Below are 22,555 nucleotides of genomic sequence, written 5' to 3'. Positions count from 1 at the left end.
TTGATCACATAGCTTTTGAATTCCAAGGTTGTTTGTTATGTGCCAGTTATATGAACAAGGAGTACAGTTGATTCAAAAAATACTAGAGATGGGGAGAGCAGGGAGCGAAGGGAAGGTACATAAATGTAGCACCCAGGTCAAATTTGCTTGGAACCTTCCATTCATAGATGACTAAGTGAAAGCAAACAAAGCAAACAAAGAAAGCATGTGATAGCATGTGATCGCATAATCGCGACATTATTTCGAGATACTAAGGGTGAATAGTTACATACATGGTTAGCTAGTGGATCTGCCAAGTGCCCCTAAGTATTTATTCGGTACTGTAGATAATAGTGTTTCTACGAGATCGATAGTCGATCGAAAACGGTATGTTGTTTATAGGGCACAATCACAGGTCAGAACAACCGTACTCCGTACCTACATAATGTAGGAGTTACGCAAAGCCGATGGATGGATGCCAGGATAATCTGCGGCCCACCAGATAAAGATGTCCCAACCTTGGGAACAATATTGAGATATTAATGCTATCAGATGCACGAAATATGGCATATCAGGGTGTGTTGCACAACTCTTCTCGGGTATATAAAGAGGACCAACATGGAGCGGTTTGTTCCCGAGCCGATACGGGCTCAATTCGACCGAATTTTCATCCGAGTCTTACACGTAGATAATCTTATAATAAGTCAAATATTTATTATTCATCATTGGAGGAGATTAAGGAACATCTTTAAAAAAAGGCCCACCTGTGGAGTAGGAGGATTCCAGAATCCTTGTAATGTCGCAAGCTGTACTATGATGATAGGCTTGGTCACCTTGCGGCCCGATCATAATTCCAATATTATGTGTACGGGTGGATCATTCATAGATAATGCAGGGCTTCCGTGCTCGGGTGCCGAGCGAAAGGTGGACCGGGGGCTCGGGATCTCCCAGATCCGTCCTCCCGGCTCCTGGGGTGCAAGCAAGTCCCGCTGACTTAGCACGAATTTTAAGAAATTCTTTGCGTTTTGGGAGTAAGAACGCACCGCTGACTCAGCACGAGGCTTAGAAATTCTTTGCGTTTTGGGGGCGTCAAGTCGAGAGCGTAGGGCAGTTAAGGCTATGGCGACTCTAGGCTCCCTTGCCTTAAGATTGCCAAGATCCCATGAATGTCGATCTACCAATCATCGCCCTGGGGGTCCTAGTAAGGCCCAGGTCAGCTCTTATAATTTTTATATATTTTATATATTTTATTAGTTTTATTAGTTTTTCGATTTTCGATTTTCGATTTTCTTTTCAATTGCTCCGACCCCCGACCCGACCCACAGTTCCCATTACAATGGAAGATGTCATCTAAAAACGGAAATGACCAATGACCACAGGGCCGAGACTTTAAATATCTGATCTTCCCCCTCCCCTTTCGACTGATTTTCCATTATAATTTGGTTCTGAATATTTCGTTAAATATATCTGTGCATAAATTTCCGTAATCGTTGTCCATCACATCTCGCCACGATGGCATCGGAGACAAGCTCCCTGGAGCTGAGGGAAAAGCGTGAACCATCGCCACCTAATACCGGAGATGCATCAACTCTCGACGAATCTCCTATGGCATTCATCGATCAAGACGATGTTAAGACCCTCACTAAAATAGCCACTCAACGATCTCGCCGACAATCGACCCCGGGAACCACAGATGCCCTAGCAGTCCTCGCTCAACAGGATCCAGCCCTCGATCCCCAATCTGGAAAGTTCGATTTGCAAAAATGGCTCCAAGCGGCTTTCAATGATATGAGCCGAGACGGTCGCTCGGGACACAAATCGGACGTCATTTTCAAAAAACTCAATGTATACGGATCGGGCGCTGCGCTGCAGTTCCAAGATACAGTCACATCCACCCTGACTGCCCCCTTTCGGTTGCCTCAAATCATTCGTGAATCACACTCTCCCCAAAGGCGGATCCTCAAGGATTTCAATGGTCTTTTGAAAAATGGCGAGCTGTTGCTTGTGCTTGGTCGACCAGGTGCCGGCTGTAGTACACTTCTGAAGTCTATGACCGGAGAGCTGCATGGTTTGAATATGGATAAGGAGAGTGTCATCCATTACAATGGTAAGACTCACGCTACAACAACTCTACAATATAGCTAACAATCACCAGGAATTCCTCAACCTCGCATGGTTAAAGAGTTCAAGGGCGAACTTGTATACAACCAAGAGGTACACTCCCAATTTTCGACTATGCCAATAGACATATTGCTAACTTTGAATTACCCAGGTTGATAGACATTTCCCTAATTTGACCGTCGGTCAGACTCTGGAGTTTGCAGCTGCAACACGAACTCCCTCTCATCGGTTCCAAGATATGTCGCGCGTAGAATACGCCAAATACATGGCTCGGATCATCATGGCTGTTTTCGGACTGAGTCACACATATAACACGCGCGTCGGAGACGATTTCATCCGTGGCGTTTCGGGTGGTGAACGAAAGCGTGTCAGTATTGCAGAGATGGCCCTGGCCCATGCTCCAATTGCTGCGTGGGACAACTCTACTCGAGGATTGGATTCCGCCACGGCATTGAAATTTGTCGAGGCTTTACGCCTGTCCGCTAATATCACTGGCTCGTGTCATGCCGTCGCTGCTTATCAAGCAAGTCAAAGCATCTACGATGTATTTGACAAGGTGATTGTACTTTACGAAGGTCACCAGATCTTCTATGGACCTGCTGCCGCAGCCAAGTCCTACTTTGAGAACCAAGGCTGGGATTGTCCGACTCGACAGACCACTGGAGATTTCCTTACTTCGATTACAAATGCTCAGGAGCGGCGAGCGAAGCCCGGCATGGAAAATCGTGTTCCCCGTACGCCTGAGGACTTTGAGGCTGCATGGCTCAACTCGCCTGAATACAAGCAATTGCTGAATGAAATTACTGAATATGAAGGACAAAATCCCGTTGGGCATGATGTGCCAGCCGTCGCTGATCTCCAGGAATGGAAGCGTGGCGCGCAGGCCAAACACAGCCGGCCCAAGTCTCCATACATCATCAGTGTTCCTATGCAAATCAAACTCAACACCGTCCGCGCCTATCAACGACTCTGGAACGATGCTGCCGCAACCATCTCTACAATCGTCACTAATATCATCATGGCTCTGATCATCGGATCAGTCTTCTACGGGACCCCGGATGCAAGTGCAGGCTTTACGTCCAAGGGTGCAACTCTGTTCTTTGCTGTCCTTCTCAATGCCCTTACCGCAATGTCCGAAATCAACAGTCTTTACTCACAACGTCCAATTGTCGAGAAGCATAACTCCTTTGCCTTTTACCATCCTGCCACAGAAGCCATTGCTGGTGTACTCAGTGACATACCAGTAAAGTTTGCCTTGTCTGTGGTGTTCAACATCATTCTATACTTCCTGGCCGGTCTGAAACGAGAAGCATCCAACTTCTTCCTCTACTTCCTAATCACTTTCATTATCACGTTCGTCATGAGTGCAGTCTTCCGCACATTAGCCGCTGTCACCAAAACCATCTCGCAGGCAATGGGTCTTGCAGGTGTCATGATTCTGATCCTTGTTGTTTACACCGGTTTTGTCCTCCCTGTTCCATCTATGCACCCGTGGTTCGAATGGCTTCATTATCTCAATCCGATCTACTACGCCTTCGAGATCCTGATTGCCAACGAGTTCCATGGTCGCGAGTTCCCTTGCTCATCCTATGTTCCCTCCTACGCCGACCTATCAGGCGATGCATTCAGTTGCACTGCGGCTGGTTCGGTGGCAGGCTCTAGAACAGTCAATGGTGACCGGTTCATTGCACTGAACTACTCCTACAGCTACAGCCACGTCTGGCGAAACTTCGGTATTCTGATAGCCTTCTTGGTCGGTTTCATGTTCATCTACTTTGTCGCAAGCGAGCTGAACTCCGCTACTACAAGCACTGCCGAAGCTTTGGTCTTCCGTCGCGGTCACGAGCCTGCCAGATTCCGCCAGGACCGTAAGTCTGGATCTGATGTTGAAAGTACCGAGGCATCCAAAGCTCCCGCTGCGGATACAGAGGACAAGGGAATGGGTGCTATGGAGGCTCAGACCGATACCTTCACTTGGCGCGATGTGTGCTATGATATCGAGATTAAGGGCGAGCCACGTCGTCTCTTGGATAACGTTTCCGGATGGGTTAAGCCTGGAACGCTGACTGCACTGATGGGTGTAAGTGGCGCTGGTAAGACAACTTTGCTTGATGTATTGGCACACCGCACATCGATGGGTGTTATCACCGGTGATATGTTTGTCAATGGCCGTGAACTTGATGAGAGTTTCCAGCGAAAGACAGGTTATGTTCAGCAGCAGGATCTTCACCTCGACACTGCTACTGTGCGTGAGTCTTTGCGATTCAGTGCTATGTTGCGTCAGCCAGCCTCCGTCTCGGTTAAGGAGAAGTACGACTATGTCGAGGATGTGATCAAAATGCTGAAGATGGAGGAGTTTGCCGAAGCCATTGTTGGTGTCCCTGGTGAAGGTCTGAATGTCGAGCAGCGCAAGCTGTTGACGATCGGCGTCGAATTGGCCGCGAAACCCAAGCTGCTACTCTTTTTGGATGAGCCTACCAGGCAAGTACCCTATCCGACAAACTATCATGCTTTTTAAATACTAACTCTGCTTTAGTGGTCTTGACTCTCAGAGCTCTTGGGCTATTTGTTCATTCCTTCGCAAGCTTGCCGAGCACGGCCAAGCAGTTCTTTGCACAATTCATCAGCCCAGCGCCATGCTCTTCCAACAATTTGACCAGCTGCTGTTCCTCGCCCGAGGTGGTAAGACTGTGTACTTTGGTCCGGTCGGAGACAATTCTAGCACAATGCTCGAGTACTTTGAGTCCAATGGTGCGCGTAAGTGCGCGGATAAGGAGAACCCTGCTGAATACATGCTGGGCATTGTCAATGCTGGTAAGAACGACCAGGGCCAGGACTGGTTCGACGTGTGGAAGCAGAGCAACGAAAGCAAGCAGGTCCGGGCTGAGCTCGAGCGAATTCATAATGAAAAGGCAAACGAACCCTCTAGCGTTGATGATCCCTCACAGGGCCACTCTGAATTTGCCATGCCGTTCTGGTCCCAAATAATCCAGGTCACATACCGTGTGTTCCAGCAATACTGGCGCATGCCAGCCTACATCCTGGCAAAATGGGGACTTGGAATTGTGTCTGGTCTATTCATTGGTTTCTCGTTCTATGGTGCCAAAACGTCGCTGCAAGGCATGCAGACCGTCGTCTACTCTCTATTCATGATTTGTACAATCTTCTCATCATTGTCGCAACAGGTATGCTCAACCCACAATGCAAGCAAGTGGACATACACTAATCTCACCAGATCATGCCCGTGTTCGTCAGCCAGCGATCGCTCTACGAGGGACGTGAACGTCCTAGCAAATCTTACTCCTGGAAGGCTTTCCTCATCGCAAACATAATTGTGGAGATCCCCTTCATGGTCGTCATGGGTATTCTGACCTACGCCTCTTACTTTTATGCTGTCGTTGGAGTCCCCGGCTCGGCAACACAGGGAACCGTCCTCCTGTTCTGTATTATCTTTTTCATCTACGCCAGCACCTTTACCCACATGGTCATTGCTGGTCTCCCAGACGAAACAACCGCCAGTGCAGTAGTCGTTCTTCTCTTCGCGATGTCTCTGACATTCTGCGGTGTGATGCAGCCCCCATCTGCCCTTCCCGGCTTCTGGATCTTCATGTACCGTGTGTCGCCATTCACATACTGGATCGGTGGCATGGCTGGCACACAGCTTCACAATCGCCAAGTGGTATGCTCAACCTCCGAACTATCCATCTTCAATCCTCCCTCTGGCCAGACTTGCGGAGAGTACCTCATGAAGTATGTCACTGCCGCGGGTGGTCAGTTGCTCAATCCCGAGGCTACAAGTGATTGCAGTTACTGCTCTCTCCAAGTTGCAGACCAGTACCTGAGCACAGCCGGTATCTCCTATTCCGACAGGTGGCGCAACTTCGGTATCATGTGGGCTTTCATTGGTTTCAATATCTTTGTTGCTACTCTGATGTACTACCTTGTCCGTGTGAAGCGGTGGAACAGTGCCGATATGAAGGAATCCATGATGAAGCTCATCCCTGGCAAGAAATCGAAGGCTGGCAACTAAATTTTGTCACTGCCCTCTTGCTAGTTACTAATCTGTCATTCTTTGTCATTATTTGTCCATATTCTATATTTCTTTGCCATTTTTCTCATCTTCTTGTCTGTTCTCTCAAATGCCTTTTCGGCCACCTACTGTCCTTGCTGTTTATCTCTCATACATTCTGTCACTTCGGGTCTCTTGCGCTGCATTGCACAAAGCGCGAATATTTAATAGACTATACATATATACACTACTAGAAATCACTTTGTTATACGCATTTTAAGTTCACTGCACCCAGTATCAACCGCAACCTTAAAGCTACTAGTATCCAGTAACTAAACCTCTATACCGAACATGTATCAAAGCTATGCTCGCTACCCCGAACAATGACATTAATCATATCACTACCAGGCCGTCACCCTAGAAGTGGATGTTTACTAGTCGCTTTTCCAATATGCACCATTTGGATTTCTGTTCAGATTTTCTCGCCAATTTTCTTGTAGTATGTGGCTTGGATGATGCGGTTGCTATTGTTGCTATGTCTTAAAGAGAACTGGTTTTGAGATAGCTAAAGTAAGCTGGTTGTTCATTAGGGGGTTCGGCTTAAGTATAGCTTTGATGTGACAAGGATTGACCAGGAATTGTCATTAGATCTGTCTCTAGTTCATATGCCGTAATCAAGTAGGTATCGAGGTGCCTTCCCGATTCAGAAGTTGTAATGTTTGCCCCCAACATATAAATACCCTCCCTCTCTTACTTCTCCTCCTTCCCTCTTTCTCTCTCTTTCTCTATCTCTCCTAAGTTACGTTACTTTACATGGACTTCGACACCAGACTCACCTGGACCGATGGAGGAGGATGACTGGCAGGGGCACTCGACAGCAGACTCACCTGTGACGAGCGGCACTGAAGGGGGATGGGCAGCGGGCTGCCACGGTTCAAGATGCCAGTGAGGATACATAAAGAGGAGGAATATCTGCTGCTGGGGAGAGAAGTAGGGGGATGCTGCACGGGCGACCGTTTGAGCGCATCAGAGTAGGAAGCACACTAGGACTCTTTTCTCGGACACAGTGGGGCGTTCGTCTTCTCAAGCCTCGGCGTTCGCTTAAGCAACGGATAAAGGGGATCTGTTCTTCTGGTGTGTGGACTCTGGTGAAGTGGGTTCGAGGGAGAAAGGCGGGTGGTGGGCTATTCTTTTGCTCGGTGATGAATCGGTCTTGATGATGTTTCACATCCATCGGACGTGGCGACACCCTCTGTGACGGCCGGGCAAGCTTGATCGGAGGCTCGCAATTGACCTACTGAGAGCAACTTCTTGTACTTTATTCTTTTCTTGTGTAGTATCCTTGTGGGCTTGTGGGTTGCGGGCAATTGACTGATATTTACAGGACAATCGAAATTGACCTGAAAGTGGGTTTGACTTGTTAGTAAGATGCACAATACATGTACCACTATTTGGCTAATCATCTCTTATTCCAAGGCCTTGAAATACTTGATTTGTCAATCAAAAGCCTTTCAATCGTGGGATCCATTTTATAGATCGAAAGATCGTCAGAACTAACCTTATCTGTCTTATCAGCAACGCACAGACCAATGACCCCATCGGCTGCACCAACGTCAGGGCAGTAACACCGTGCAACGAACCAACCAATCGTCAGACAGCCTCCCAGATCCCAAAATACCAACATGGATCCCGACACCGGCATCCCCGCTGAAGCCGAACCCTCCGTCTTCAGCTACGTTCTCTCCTTCCTACTCGTCGGCGTCGCATGGGGCTTCACAACCCCCTTTATCCGCCGCGCAGCAGCAGACTTCAACGCCCGACAAGAGAAGCAAGCGAACGAATCAAACTCTCGAGGACGCTCACAAGAATCGCCAGAAACAGGGTTCACGGATGCGGGCGAGGGACAGGAATTGCTCTCTCGGGAGGAAGAAGACCGCGACTCCGGTGACGAGGAAGGTGTGCGGAGACGGAGTACGAGTAGCAATGATGTGAACCGCAAACCGAAGACTGCGGGCGCAGACACGGGACTAGTTGCTGGAATTGCTGGACAAAGTACGAGTCGCGATACTACGGAAAACAGGGAAAGTGGCGCAGACGAGGACCAGGATGATATACCCACGCCGGCGTGGAGGCGTGGGGCCCCTGTGAAGCAGTCGTGGCTGCGGACGAAGGTTGTTACTATTTTCTGGACGATTGTTAATCTGCTTCGCACGCCTGCGTATGCAATTCCCTTGGTTATCAATCTCACGGGCAGTATTTGGTTCTTTTTGCTTGTTGGGAAACATGGTAAGTGCCATTCCCTGGGTTTCCTGGCTTTTGGTATTGTGGGTTTCAGGTACGGAATTTCTAACCAGCTGCTTTGTAGAACTCTCTTTAACTGTGCCACTTGCAAACTCGAGTGCGTTCTTGTTTACTGTCCTTGGGGAGTGGTATGTTGAGCGTAAGGTGATTGCGAGGCAGACCTGGCTGGGCATGGGCTTGGTACTTGGAGGGATTGCGTTATGCGTGCATTCTAAGAACCAGGCTTCTTGAAGTTGATTCGCTTTTGGATTAGGGAGTTGGTGCTGATTTATATGGTGTCAATATATTTGGTGCATGCTAGACACTCAATGGAGCAATGTAGCTTGTTTGGAGCCTCCGAGGAAATTTCACTGCTGATAGAAATGCTACTACATTCACTCACTACTTGAAACTTCGCATAATCAACTCTTGACTACACAGTTCCTGTGATGCCTCGGATTTCTCTACACACACACTGCCTCTTTTCAATAAACACTAAAATTTGCGGAATAATCAATACTCCTCCATATCTACAGATACAGTACACACATTCCCAACCACATAAGAAACACAAAAATCATCGGCCCAAGTATACATATGCAAAGGCAAGCACATGCAAAGGATGCAGCAAATCAAACGATAAAAAGACAAAAAAAAAAACAAAACCAGAGAAATCACGATATCATGTCATTCCGCGTGTCACAAACGACGAGAGGGATATCGCAAGCAAGTCATCAAACGTATTACATTTTCCATTTCCATTTGCGTACCAGACCGGGCCCGCCGTGGTATTGTAACCAAATCCAAATCCAGATAAAACCAGGGGATATATGAAAACATAGCATTGCTGCTGGTGCAAAAGAATACAATCATCATGCTTAAAAGTTCACTGAATCAAACGCCGCGGAACTAGAATGTAGATGTTAGTATGTGGCCGACAAAAATAGTAGTGCAAGGAAGATGACTCACCATACGAACAACCAGATACCACATTGCGCCTATGAACTTGAACATTGACAGAGCAGCAACACTCCAGAGAACAACTTCCATGTAGATCATGGAGCGTTCGGTCTGCGCATCGTTGTCTGACTTGTCCTCGAAGGTTTCCAAACCGGCAGCGCTCAGAACAACGGCACCAAGAGCAAAGTTGCAGAATACCCAGGCGAGCACGACAGCACTGCGGAATCCCTTGTAGTAATCGGCTTGCTTCTCTTCCTCGGAAACAACCTGGACCTCCTTGGGGGGCTTCATGGCGAACTTGGCCAACTCCGCCTCATACTGCGCGTTCAGATCGCCATCGTCTTGCGGAATGTTGACGTCAACCTTACCGCCGGGCTTAAGGTGCGCGGAGGGCAGTTTCTCGGCCTTGTCATCTCCCTTGGTACCCCATGTGATATCGTGGGTGTTGCAGAACGCGTAGATGTTGAGTACGTTGATGTAGGTTGGCGTGAGCAAGATGTATTGAATGAACTGAAGAACGTTAGAAGACCCATCAAAATTAGATCCACAGGATAACTTACACTGGTGAACATGTGCCACGGGTCCAGGAAGATGAACGAGGCGACGAACCACATGACATAGGTCGATCCAAGGGAGACGATGATAGAGAAGAACGTCTTGTTGGTGAATAGTTCGCTGACCGTAAAGCTTTTCGAGGCCACCTCTGTTTGGATCGATTTAACCGTGACGAAAATGGCAGCGAATGCAAGATATATCATGATCACGATCCAGAAATAGACCATGGTCATATAGAACTTGTTGGATCCGCCGGGTCGATTACCAAGAGCTAAAACGAAGCACGTAACAAGAGTTGCCAGGTATAGCCATTCAAAGACAATACCTAGAACCTTACCGGCAGTACCCAGTAGATCATCTGAGCCCAGGTACGTTGTCAAGATGTGGAAAACCAAGAAGAAGTTACCCTGCGCAAGGCGTTAGCATAGATAAGAAATTAACGGTGAAGGGGAGGGAATCGTACAATTCCGAACCACGCGAAAATCATCGCAATTGTCTGATAGACGAACTCAATCATCAACATAAACTTGCGAATGAAGCTGTGGTCACTACGGAAGATCTGGTAGAAGTGGGTAATGGCGTAAACTGCAGCGAAGAAACTACCATTCAGCCAACGACGACGTTGGAGAATGAACTCGGCCATCTGGTCAGGCACATCGGTTTCACCGGTCGACGACTTAACGTACTGAAGGAGCCATCGGCACTTCCGCTTGGAGACAATCTCGAAACACAGGATTCGATCCTCAGCCAAGTACATGTTGGCTGTGAAAATACCGGCATTGGCACCGTGCATCTTCTCACCTAGGAAGTACCGCTCTAGTGGACCTTCACCGTTTTTGTCGTTTTGGAGTGCGACGAACCGGTAGGCGGAGAACGCACCAGGCAGGACAGTAATGAAACCGAATGAAGACTCAAGCGGTTTATCGAGAATGTTACTGAGCTTGTACTCGAAATTTTGACCAGCCACCAGCGGGTTCAGCAATTTTTTGCCGTGAGACAACATGACCTTGATCTCACCACATGCACCACCGCACATGGGCTCGACATCGAAGGCCTTCCAGAGGTGATAGATCGAGTCCTTGCCAGGTTTGGTACCAGCATCCAAGAGGACACAAATGTTGGGATCCAAAACACGACCGAAGGCTTGGAAGAACCATCGATGAGAGTTGATTTTCTTCTGATTCTTTTCCTTCAAACAGAAAATCAGCTGCACAGGAGGACCAGATCGAGGCTTGAGATGCACTTGAGTGCCCTTGACCTCCAACCCAACTTGAGTAGTGTACTCATAGATGTGCGCGGTGACGTCCTTTCCGTTGACTTGTTGCTTCGCAATGCCGTCCTGATAGACACCCAGACCGGCCAGCACAGCGCGCGTCCGAGGGTTGATCTTGGCACGACCGTCGCTAATGATACAGACTACGATCTTCTTCCACGAATCCTTACCCCACGTTTTGCTGCTTGTGCGCGAACACATGTGATCAATGTTCTTGAACACGCCGGACATGGTGCGCGCGAAGAGGAAGTCATCTTCATTGTACATGGTCACGACGATGAAGAGTTCGGTGTTGCGAGGCTTTGCGAAAAGCTTCTGGCGGAGGGTAAATCGCTCCTCAAAGAAGTCGGCAGGATCGCATGTCGCTGCCGAATATCGCATGTGCGTGAATTCGTCGCGACCTGGTGGCTCTGCGTGGGGTACTTGGCTGAGCAGTCTCGGCGCAATGGGACAATCGAGGACGAGGTTGCCGTTGAAAAGTTGGACTTCTTTCACCGTCTTCCAACGGCGAATAGGCGCTGGGCTGGGCGTCGGGGCCGGTTCATCCTGGAACTCAGTATACGGGTCCGGTCCGAAGGGGTTTTCGCCCGGTTGCAGCATGGGCTGGTCAACTTCAAAGGGAGTGTGTCCTCCCTCTGGGTACTGGCCTAGGTCATAATCATCATGTGGGGTATGTGTAGGCTGGTAGGGTTGGGTGTAGTAGGCGTCGTGATGGGCTTCGGGGTCGATCGAATACTCGTGGCCAGGATAAGGATGGTGTGCGTCGTATGCGTCATGATGGCCATAAGAGTGATCAACATTCTCAACAGAGTACTGTTTCCAAGGTAGATTTGTCAGTATTCATTTCTACATAGCATATTTCGCTGTGGTCTCGTAATACTCACAGTGGGTTGTTCGGCCAAGCGATCACTGGATGGCATGGGAAGATGCGGCTGGGGCCCATACGGGTTGTCCGATAGCTGGTAGCCAGCCTCCAGTGGTCGCCCGGGGGAAGGAGTGCGATTGCTGTATCCCGTAAGATGGGAGGGATTCAAGATGGGCGAGGTATGCTCGTCTCCGAACGGGTCTGTTCGTGACATGGTTAGTTGAGACGTAAAAGATCCCTTAATGAAAGCTTTAATGGCAATAATTTGACGGCGCAAATCGTACTGAAACCATTGAATCAATGACCAGCACTAATTTGACCAGTTTCAGAGAGATGGAGAATGCGCGGGCAATATGAAAAGAGTGAGAGGAAGGCTAGGGGTCCAATAAGGCTAGAGTACGTACCGGCGCCCACACGATTATAGGCCATAATGGAGGAGCCTTGGGAACGAGTTCAGATTATCCCGCCCCAAGTTTGTAGCAGGGCGTTGTTGGAGATTGCGCCAGGAGCGCCGAGTGGAATATTAAGCGTCAGCGGGAGAGATCACTAGCCCGATTAACGGATCTGAGTTCTCGGCGTCGTTTCAGATATGGAGGATCGCAAGCGAAATTCGATACAAGGAGAGGGTATATGTATTATGGTTTGTCACGCAAGGTGAAGAAAAACAGCGATAAAAAAAAAATGTGGAATAAGATCCGGGTTGCCCCCCTCTGTTGTTTACGACGCCTTTCGATTCCCAGCAACGATATGGTGGATATGGGGACGAATCAGAAATGTCCGTGCTGCTCCGCACTGCCTTGTGGAGATATCTTCACGCGCTGATTAGGCCCGTTTGTATAGAGATGCAGGGCACAGTCCTTAGAAAAAGAGAACAGAATCTTCAGATGCTTCGGAACAAAAAGCTCCAATGATAATGCAATAACCAAAGAACCATGGGAAGCCCTGAAACCTTTGAGCCACGGGTTGATGTTAAGAGGAGAAACTCCACTTGAAGTGGACGATCTTGTTACTGGGCCAACTGACTGGAACTCAGCCACATTAGGCTTGGCTTCTGTGGCTCATCCATTATATCAGCCAGTGGGCAGCCAGTGGCAGCCTGTTCTCACTTATTTCCTGTTTCTTTTTTTAGTATCTGAGGTCATTGGAGGTTCAGTACTGTTTTTTTCTTTTCCCTTTTTTTTCTTTTGACTAAAAAAACAGTTGCCTGTTCCTACTATGAATAGGTGATGTACCTCTAGCTTCAATATGCTAGGTTTGTGCCTTGTTCTACACATCTTTTAGTTATTGCTTTGTTCCTACTTTATTTGGTGTACATGTGCAGCACGTACGGAACATAATGCAAGTGAAGATATCTCTTCAAAGCTAGTGGAGACCCCGACTTAGGGCCCATCGATAATCACCCCCCCCCCCCCCCCCCGCCTTGCATCGTCAAACTCGAACCAGACCCTTCCTTGTATACTATTGTCTATTACAGAGTACTATTGTGTGACTTACTTCTTAGCTCTCCATATCGTGAAAAATCACATAAAGATCCCTTTGTGATCCCCGCTACCCCACTATGGCTCCCAACTCGAAGGCGCGCCCCGCCAAAGTGTTATTTGTCTGCCTGGGAAACATCTGTTCGTCATCATACTTGGTTTTTCTCCGCCATTACGATAAACTAATCCTCTCTAGGTCGTTCCCCAATGGCGGAAGGAGTGTTCCGTAACCTAGCCGGCTCTCATCCATCCGTCGGTGAGATCGACTCCGCCGGTACAGCCGCCTACCACAGCCTCGAGCCGCCCGACTCCCGCACCATGTCTACTCTGCGCCGCCACAAAATCACCGATTACGAGCATGCTGCCCGCAAAGTGACAAGGGAAGACTTTCTCACATTTGACTACCTGCTCGCTATGGACAAGTCGAATCTCCGCGACCTGCAGGATGTGCGCGATTCGGTCATTGCGACGTTGCAGAGGAAGACTGACACCAAGCCAAGCTCGAGGAGTACGCGTTCGCATGTCGATGCTGCCATCGGTGCATACGGGGCTGATACGAAGGTTGCCGAGGTACGGTTGTTTGGTGATTTCGGCAAGGGTGGAAAACTGCACGATCGCGTTGGCAGCGGTGAGGTGGTTAAGGATCCTTACTATGGGGGTGCTAATGGCTTCGAGGAGGTGTACCAACAGGCCGTCCGATTCTCCCAAAACTTTGTGGAGTACTTGGAGCAAAACCCCATTGAGTCTTGAGTGAACGGTGCTGGCCACACCACCGGGGATAAAAGTTAGAGACCATGAACCTAAAGAAGGCGGTTGTTTTATTGATACCCTGCGACGAGAGATAGATTGGATCGGGTACATAACTCGGAATTAGAATATACAATGTTAAATATAGCTAGCAATATCGAGATGAGTAGTCGGTATAGTACATGGAGTCCCGAATGGCAACAGAATATATAAATGGCGGCGTAAACCCGGCATATGCATCCCACCAAATTGTCATATCAAATCTTCTCACTGATCTTAATAGCGGTCCTGCATCCAAGACGAATGACATCAACGAGCGGATCGTAGGGCTTCGCCTCCTTTGAGTCGTTGGCCACGGCATGATCGAGATGTTCTAGTTCCTCGTCACGGATTCTCCGGAATGTGGCCAACATTTCTTTAAGCTCTTCATCTAGCTCCTCCCCCCGCCTTTCGGCATCTGCCTCCCAAGACAGAATCTCTCTTACTTGGTCGTTGTAGTGTGATCCAATTTCAGTCTCCACGGCTTCGGTGCACGCCATCGCAGCTTCGCGACCCAATGCCGCCGTCGACCAACCCAAAAATGTGGCAGCTACCTCCCATGCCGGATACATGGCGGTCGGACGGATCTGGTGCTTGGCGATGAGGTGATTGAAAGTTTTGAGGTGCCCTGCTTCCTGGTCGTACATGTGCTTCATCAAGGGTCGGAGGTGCGGGTATGAGCGGACGATCTGAGGAGTTTGCGCTTTGTAGATCAGCGTTGCGGCAAGCTCACCGGCCTGATTCACTCGCAGAGCGCTGTCCATGAATTCTCGCTGCTCTTTGCTAAGAACATATAGAGGTTTGGAGCCACCGGAGGTGCCAGCGGTAGTTGAAGCCTGCCGGCATTGGCCATGCTTAGAGGTTGACGGTACAAGGAAATCGAGGAAAATAGGGGTTGTTGCTGGCGCAGGATGACGGCAATGCGATAAGGCGCACCTGCGCAGAATAGGTAAAGGCAACATCGAGAAATCAAATTGGACTATTAATGAAGCCAATTCAAGGAACGCAGCTCAGAGGTCGCGTATTGGTCGCTTATACCGCCTTGGCGCTGCCGCGCGCTTATAATCGGCTTGGCATTGAACGTCATGAAGTTGACGGCTAAGGCCAACTTGCGACGACCATCTACCTGTTTTTTACGATACCCTCCATTACGTTCTCCCTTCGTCCCGTGTATAGAGTGTTTGTTGAACTTGGGACATTACTCCATCTGGAAAAGACGTTTTGGACCACCTTTTGCAAGTCTTGCCAACTTCTCCATATTTGGAACGACTCCTGGAAAGGAGGGAATAAGTCCATAGGAGCACGAATACTCCTATTGTTCTAGGGCTGTTGAATGCCTATTGATATATAGGCACTTTGTTCATTGAGTTCTATTGAGGATATAAGTGTATTGAGAAGATATTCACAATGGCGGACGATTTGGATGCTGAGCTGCTCGCTTTGGCGGGTGACTCTGAGGAGGAAACTTCACCACCCCCCAAATCACCAGCGCACTCCGCTTCTTCACACGACCAAGATCGAGGTACCTCACCGGCAGCCATGGGTCGCAAAGGAACTGCCAAATCGGTGGGGCGTCGATCCCGCAAGCCTGCGAAAGATGAATCGGAGGGTGAAGTGTGAGCAGTGCCCCTCTATTTTGATAATTAAGAGCCTCGCTGACCTAGTAATATATACAGGTCTGACGATGGATCCCGTCACTCGCTTCAGTCTGCCCCAATGTCCGAGTCCGAGTCAGAGGCCGACAATTCCGACGACAACGACGAGGATCGCCCCATTTTCCCATATGATAAGTTGTACTACTCGGCCCAGGACAAAAAGGACATTATGGCTATGCCTGAAATCCAGCGCGAGGAAACTCTATCCGAACGTGCCCAGCAAGTCGATCGCCACAACCAGGATCTGGCTCTACGCCGCCTTCTGGCATCTCGCTCGCGCGAGGAAGCACGGGCAGCTAAAAAAGCCAAGCGAAAGGCAGGCTCCGCCGGCTTGGATGATAATCAACGCAAGAGCTCGCGCCAGAAGACCACTCTTGGTGGCCGCAAAGTCGGAGAAACGTCCGGAGCCATCGAGGCTTACAAGCGCCAGCGTGAGCAGAAGGGCAAGCGGGATGAACTCCGTCGCCGAGACCCTACAAAATCCCGCCGCCGTTCGCGTTCCATGGGATCTGATATTTCTGATGAAGATGCTGATGCCGAGAGTGATCTTGAATTGGATGACCGCGTTGGCCGTTCTGTTTCCATTCCCAAGGATGACCCGCCCGCCGAGCTTCGGGAAATCCGACGTGCTCAAGTCGGACGTAATAACTTTGCCAAAGTTTGCTTCTACCCCGGATTTGAGAACGCTATGATCGGCTGCTACGCTCGGCTGAGCATTGGCCCGCACCCCGATAGTGGTCAGAATGAATATCGCCTTGGCCTGATTACTGGTAGGAATTTATGCCGCCTCGATTATTTTTGCATGCTGACATTTCTCCAGGAATCTCCCAGGGCAAGCCATACGCCTTGGAGGGCGAAAACGGTCGCTCATTTGTCACCGATCAGTATGTCAAGTTGGCACACGGAAAGGCTGTCAGGGACTTCCCATTCGTCACTTTCTCCAATTCTCCACTTACCGAGGTTTGCTTTTTTCCCTCTCAAATCACAAATCTTGCAAGCCAACTAACAGACAACTAGGCTGAGTACCGCCGTTATGTTCAGACCCTTGCTGTTGAGGATTGCAAGCTGGCTACAAAGGGCAAAGTTGAGTCGAAAGTTGCCGACATCAACCGTCTCCTCAACCATACATTCACTCGGGAGGAACTGAACGAGAAACTCCGTCGCCAGGGTGCTTTCGACCAAAAGAAGAATGTGCTTAATCGTCTCGAACTTGAAAAAAATCTGGAATTCGCCAAAGTCAACGGCAACATGGAGGAAGCCGAGAAGATCGAGGCAGAGTTACAGAAAATGGTCAATCCGACTTTGTCCTGGGGAACAAGCCTGGTCAAGAAAGAGGTCGATAGGGGTCCATCGGAAGCCGAACGAGTCCACCAGATCAACCTTCGCAACCAGAAGCTTAACATTGAGAATGGTCGTCGTGCTCAGCTCGAGGAGAGAAAGGCTGCTAAGAAGGCAGCCGAGGCTGTTGCCCGCGGAGAGGCTGCCCCAAATCCCTTTATGCGCGTGCGAACAGTGGCCAAAACTCACCACGATCTCAGTGGGGCAGCTAAATCCGCTGCTGCCGACGCCGCTTCTGTGGGAAACCAGAAAGATACCCTTGGTACCGCAAAATCCAACGGCAGTCCCGCACAGAAGGGAACTGCCGCCTCTCGCGTCACTCCGAAGAAGCCCAAGAATGGCTTCATGATTAGCTACCGCAACACCGATGATGAGAACATTGCGGCCCTGGATATGGACATTGACATCGAGATTTAATCTCAGTCAAGAATGCTGCTTTGTCTTGCGTTTCAGTTTGATAACGTCTGTTCGGCGAATCGATTTACTTGAGAAGATTCGTTGGTTTTGATTCCATGATTCCCCCGAACAAGTCTAATTTCTCAAGGACCCGTGGCGGTGATTGGCTCAAAGCCTCGCCTGCATTGTGATTGTATCTTTTTTTTTTCTTTTTCTTTTTCTTTTTTCTTACGCGATATTTGAGGAGTCCATGGGTGATCTCGGCGTCTATTCACAAAATAGCATCAAGCTTTGTATTATGAGATTCCTGGGAATAACAGCATGAGCAATACTCCCATCGTTGTTAGCAGTGCAGCATTGATCTACCGAAAGAGGTACTTTCATCAAAATCACACCAAAACCCCCTACAAAAAAAGATTAAAATGAGAAAATATCACTTGCTATTACAATACTCATTTCCATAGTTGGCCGTAACAATAATAAATCCACCACTTGGGAGAGAAATTAGACGATAAGATAAGGTCACGTGTGGGGCCTAGCAACGCGAGGAACGCGCATCGCGTTCAGACTATGCGTCCTTGAACCTGGCGTCCACTCCACCTTATTCCGGACCTTGGAAGTCTCAAAGCCCGCCTCCAGGTACAATCGATATGATTATGGGAATTATTTCCTAAAGCCCACCATAATTGACCATAATATTCACGACATGTCTTCACCATCCACGCCACGGTCGACGCGTTCTGCGTCGCCCACAGGCGATTCGCCGAGCATTATTACGCCCGGCCAGAAGATCAAGGCCATGATGGCGGCATTCGACAGTGATTCAGAAGACGACACACAAATTGCCAAGTCAACAAATGCTGTCTCGAAGCTTGATCTAGGGCGTGATTCGGTGCCGGCTGCTGGTACACGCGAGAATGGCCCATTGTACGACTCAGCAGGCGATTCAGACAGCGCAGATGAGATATTCCGACCAAAGGGCCGTATGGCTGCCCGTTTACAGGGTAATTCTAGACCGGCTGAACCCGATAACGAAGATTCAGCATTTGCTCGCGTGTCAAAGGCCATCCGATTAGAAAAGAAACAGGACGAGACGCCCCAGCAGACAGAACCACAACCCACACCCATCGGCGAATCAAGTGATGATGATGATGACCTACCTACGGCCGGTCCGAGGAGAAAGCATAAATCCACAACCAACTCGCCCAGGGCCGATAACAGAACGAGCCAAAGCCCTTCCCGTTCCAGGCCCGACTCTCCCCTCTTCGTATCCTCTCCAGGCGAACCGCATGACAACCCAGACACCCAAAACGAAGACACAAAAAATGCCACTGAGAACAAGCCCAAAGGAAACGCCCGTTTCCTGTCTCTTGTTGCTCAAAAGCGCAAGGAACGCGAGGAGCGAGAGAAAGTTGAAGCGGAAAAGAAGAAGGCCATTCGAAAAGCTCAGCTGGAGCAGTTTAGCTCGCAGATCCTCTCAGGTGAGGAGAGCGGTGCCGATGATCCCCGTTCTGCGAGCAAGCTCTCCCAGAAGGCTCGCCAGCCTCGCAAAGCCAGCAAGAAGGCACTGGATGAAATGAGACAGGAGACTCAGCGAATGAGCCGCAACATGCAACTAGCTCACCAGGCCAAGACAAAGAAGAAAATTACCAAGGAAACCCTCTTCGCCAAATTCAACTTCATGCAACCCGCCACCCCGGCCGAGCAGCTCGCGACAAATTCATCGTCAGCAGTCGGGTCACAAAATTCCTCTGACGGAGAACTACGCAATAAAACCAAAGATACCCCACATACTTCTCCAATTCCCGGGCATTTGGACGCCACCAAGTCGATTGCTGATTCTGAGCATGCCCAAGTTCAAGCAGCAGATGTGGATATGGATATGGATGCCGGCACCGAAGATTTACCTGCCCCGAAGGACCTCCTGGCATCAAACCAGCATCCTGCATTGTCCAAGAGCCCTGCAGTCCAAGAGGTCCCAACTTTCGTACCTGAGCCCAAACCCGAGGGTGCAAAATTGAAGAGGGTTTCGCGCCCACTGACACAACCACCTATCCGCGTGCTGCTTTCCAGGCAAGAGGTTGCTGCACACCAGAAAGATTTGGACGATTCTGATAGCGATCTTGAGGTGGTAACATCCCCTGGCAAGTGCCGTCGCATTGCAGCATTCGAAAACCTGCCTACTAGGCAGATGCATGAAGACCCCTCTATGACCAAGCTTAAGGCATTGGCGCACCTCACATCTCCTACCCGAAAAATGGCTTCCATGAACTCCGCAGAGCTTTCCGCAAGTCTATTATGGCGGGCCCGACAGCAAGCGGCTAAGGAGCGCCAGGAGCGCATCGAAGAGCTCAAGGCCAAGGGAGTGGTCATTGAAACAGCCGAGGAGCGTGCAGCGATGGAGGATGACATGGAAAATCTCGTCGATAAAGCACGCAAAGAGGCTGATGAAATTCGCCGACAGGAGAAAGCTGCTAGGAAGAAGGCCAACGACGATGATGACGAAGACGAAGATGATGACTATGAGCTTTCGGGTTCTGACCAGGAGGGTGATGGCGAAGGAGACGATGAAGACGATGAAGACGACCAGGAGGAAGAACACGAGCGCGTCAATGGCGGCGGGGATCTCGTCGAACAAGAAGCAGATGAAAACGACGATTCCGCTGACGATGAGAGTGAGGTCGCTCCTTCAGATACAGAGAACGAGATGCCTACCGCGAGACGGAAGCGACCAACTCGCGTGATTAGCGACGACGAAGACGATGACCAACCACAATCACCTTCAACGCCTGTGAGAGCGCCAAGTTATGTCCCACAGTCCGCCGAACGACCCAACTTCCTCGGGATGGGAACACCAGGTGACATGTCCTTAGGTCTGACGCAGGCATTTGCCTCCACATTGGATGGCAATGGTGCTAGCACTCAGGTGGAATCTGCCACCATGCCATTCTCTCTTCCAGACCCTGGTCGGCCTGTTCCTCAACTTCGAAAGGAGGAATCGGAGGTTCTTGTTCCAGACAGCCAGCCCCAGCCTCAGGACAAAGACTTCATGGAGGGCTACGCACAAAGTGTGACCCGAGTCTCGGAGTCGCCTGCGCCATATGCCTTCTCGGAGTTTTCCCAATCCCAGCTGCCAGACCCAACCCAAGACGAGGGCTTTGTATTCTCACCATTCGATCCAGCAAAAAGATTCAGGGGTACCCCGCCCATGTCTACCGTCGACACGGTCCTTGTGGGTCAAACTCAGTCTCCCATTGCTGACCGCAAGCGCAAAATGTTGCGGCGCGGACGTGCAGCTGAACTTTCCCAAGTCGACGAGAATGAGAATGAAGGTGATTTTGAAATCAACGCCAATGCCTTCAATGTCATGAAGAAGGATAAGGCTGTAAAGAAGAATCCTGCACCGCAATACAACAAGAAAAACAGCAAAGCGAAAGAGATTGTCGATGAGGCCGCCGAAGAATCGGAGGATGAATACGCAGGCCTTGGAGGTAACAGTGACGAGAGCGATGGCGAAGAAAATGCCATTGATCGCCAGATGATCAATGACAACAGTGGCGAGGTGGTTGATGAGAAGCAACTTGCCGCACTCAATGCGTATGTTCAGAGTTTGGTACATGGCCAATGGAAACATACTAACATCCTTACAGGGTTCACGATCGCAACCGTGACGAGAAAAATGTCGCCAAGTTGATGAAAGATATCACGACTGGCGCCCTCCGTCGTCGCAAGAATGCGGATGATGACTTTGACCTCGACGACTCGGACGATGAGCACCTAGCACGTCGCCGTGAGAAGCAACGCGAGTTCGCTAAGATGCGCCGCGCTCTACTTGCAGATGAGAAAATCGGCGAGATTGCCGAGAACCCCAAGAAGGCCGCATTCTTCAAGGCCGTTGAGGACCATGAAGTTGATGATGACTTCAATATCGACTTCCTGGAGGAAGAAGAGGGCGCATCCCAAGGAGAAGCATCGCAGGACCCCGCTTCAGGAGAACAATCTAATGACGCAACGAGTGATGGTCAAAACCGCAAACGCCCTCTCGAACCATCAGCTGAAGATGCAACCAACCGTCCGCCTGCTCGCCTCCGTCGCACCCCCGCCAGTGCAATGTCAAAGAAGCCAGCCACCATAGCAGAGATTCGTGAAACGTTGTCCTTCCTCACTGAAACCCCCGAATACGACTCCTTCCAAGACGACGCTTCTCTCGATGATGCAGAATACGGGCAAGAAGATGAAGATACTCCCGGTGCGGATGAAGGCGATGACAATCAACCACAACCAGACACCACCTTTGCCAAACCCAGCCATCCACGCCGCACGCGCGGAGTCGTGGTCGACCGTCTTGCACTCCTCCGACAAGCATCCTCCAACTCCGCCACAGGCACTAACACTGGCTCTGCAAACTCCAAGCTCGCATTCCACAGCGGCAGCGACGGAGAGGGTCCTATTGGATTCCGGCCTCCTCAACTTCTGCGTCGTGTCACAACTGGCTCTTCGTCTTCCAGTAGCTCGAGCGCCTCCAACCGTGTCTCCAAAGCTGCAGCTTCGGGTCCCAAGAAGGGCGGTGCCGTGAACTCTTATACAGCTGCCCGTGAGCGTGAGCGTGAGAAGGAGCTCCGCATTAAGCAACGCAGCGGGGGATCGAACATTGCCAAGTTGCTGGGTAAGCATACTGGTGGTGGTTTGGGTGGCCTGGATAAGGGCCAATGGGACTAAATGGGACTAAATTTCTGGATGGGTACGCGGTTGCTTTTTTATGTTATGGTATGATGGAATGGGACTGGTTTCCCGGAGTTTTCAAGCCATATATGGATTTCGAGCATTAGGCGTATTGTTCATGATTCACGCTACATATTC

The 22,555-nt window shown here is 49.9% G+C and overlaps 7 protein-coding genes across 7 annotated transcripts; 5 read left to right on the top strand and 2 right to left on the bottom strand.

Annotated features, from left to right (window-relative positions):
• Nucleotides 1-1,491: 1,491 nt before the first annotated feature.
• N7537_009590 (uncharacterized protein) lies at nucleotides 1,492-6,130 on the top strand (the record flags this gene model as incomplete). Its single annotated transcript, XM_056900644.1, has 5 exons — nucleotides 1,492-2,086; nucleotides 2,135-2,193; nucleotides 2,252-4,581; nucleotides 4,637-5,285; nucleotides 5,336-6,130. 5 exons carry the CDS (start codon nucleotides 1,492-1,494, stop codon nucleotides 6,128-6,130), a joined length of 4,428 nt encoding a protein of 1,475 aa, XP_056749312.1.
• Nucleotides 6,131-7,791: 1,661 nt separating this feature from the next.
• Nucleotides 7,792-8,641, top strand: N7537_009589 (uncharacterized protein; the record flags this gene model as incomplete). The annotated part of the gene is made up of 2 exons (XM_056900643.1): nucleotides 7,792-8,395; nucleotides 8,475-8,641. 2 exons carry the CDS (start codon nucleotides 7,792-7,794, stop codon nucleotides 8,639-8,641), a joined length of 771 nt encoding a protein of 256 aa, XP_056749311.1.
• A 603-nt stretch (nucleotides 8,642-9,244) lies between these two features.
• On the bottom strand, nucleotides 9,245-12,471 carry chsA (chitin synthase I; the record flags this gene model as incomplete). Its single annotated transcript, XM_056900642.1, has 6 exons — nucleotides 9,245-9,298; nucleotides 9,359-9,859; nucleotides 9,910-10,311; nucleotides 10,368-11,990; nucleotides 12,062-12,243; nucleotides 12,447-12,471. 6 exons carry the CDS (start codon nucleotides 12,469-12,471, stop codon nucleotides 9,284-9,286), a joined length of 2,748 nt encoding a protein of 915 aa, XP_056749310.1. The 3' UTR covers nucleotides 9,245-9,283.
• Nucleotides 12,472-13,600: 1,129 nt separating this feature from the next.
• Nucleotides 13,601-14,270, top strand: ltpA (tyrosine protein phosphatase LTP1; the record flags this gene model as incomplete). The annotated part of the gene is made up of 2 exons (XM_056900641.1): nucleotides 13,601-13,661; nucleotides 13,717-14,270. 2 exons carry the CDS (start codon nucleotides 13,601-13,603, stop codon nucleotides 14,268-14,270), a joined length of 615 nt encoding a protein of 204 aa, XP_056749309.1.
• Nucleotides 14,271-14,524: 254 nt separating this feature from the next.
• N7537_009586 (demethoxyubiquinone hydroxylase family protein) lies at nucleotides 14,525-15,268 on the bottom strand (the record flags this gene model as incomplete). The annotated part of the gene is made up of 1 exon (XM_056900640.1): nucleotides 14,525-15,268. The coding sequence occupies one exon, from the start codon at nucleotides 15,266-15,268 to the stop codon at nucleotides 14,525-14,527; it is 744 nt and encodes a 247-aa protein (XP_056749308.1).
• A 445-nt stretch (nucleotides 15,269-15,713) lies between these two features.
• On the top strand, nucleotides 15,714-17,716 carry N7537_009585 (RNA polymerase-associated protein; the record flags this gene model as incomplete). The annotated part of the gene is made up of 4 exons (XM_056900639.1): nucleotides 15,714-15,922; nucleotides 15,983-16,731; nucleotides 16,782-16,921; nucleotides 16,979-17,716. The coding sequence occupies 4 exons, from the start codon at nucleotides 15,714-15,716 to the stop codon at nucleotides 17,714-17,716; spliced, it is 1,836 nt and encodes a 611-aa protein (XP_056749307.1).
• A 685-nt stretch (nucleotides 17,717-18,401) lies between these two features.
• On the top strand, nucleotides 18,402-22,414 carry N7537_009584 (uncharacterized protein; the record flags this gene model as incomplete). The annotated part of the gene is made up of 2 exons (XM_056900638.1): nucleotides 18,402-21,292; nucleotides 21,346-22,414. 2 exons carry the CDS (start codon nucleotides 18,402-18,404, stop codon nucleotides 22,412-22,414), a joined length of 3,960 nt encoding a protein of 1,319 aa, XP_056749306.1.
• Nucleotides 22,415-22,555: the final 141 nt, after the last annotated feature.

Source organism: Penicillium hordei (genome assembly GCF_028827395.1).
Source record: "Penicillium hordei strain IBT 12815 chromosome Unknown utg000005l_segment0_segment0, whole genome shotgun sequence".
NCBI classification, from domain to species: Eukaryota; Fungi; Ascomycota; class Eurotiomycetes; order Eurotiales; family Aspergillaceae; genus Penicillium; species Penicillium hordei.
Note: the sequence above shows the minus strand (reverse complement) of the source record. Positions and strands in the feature narration are given on the sequence as shown.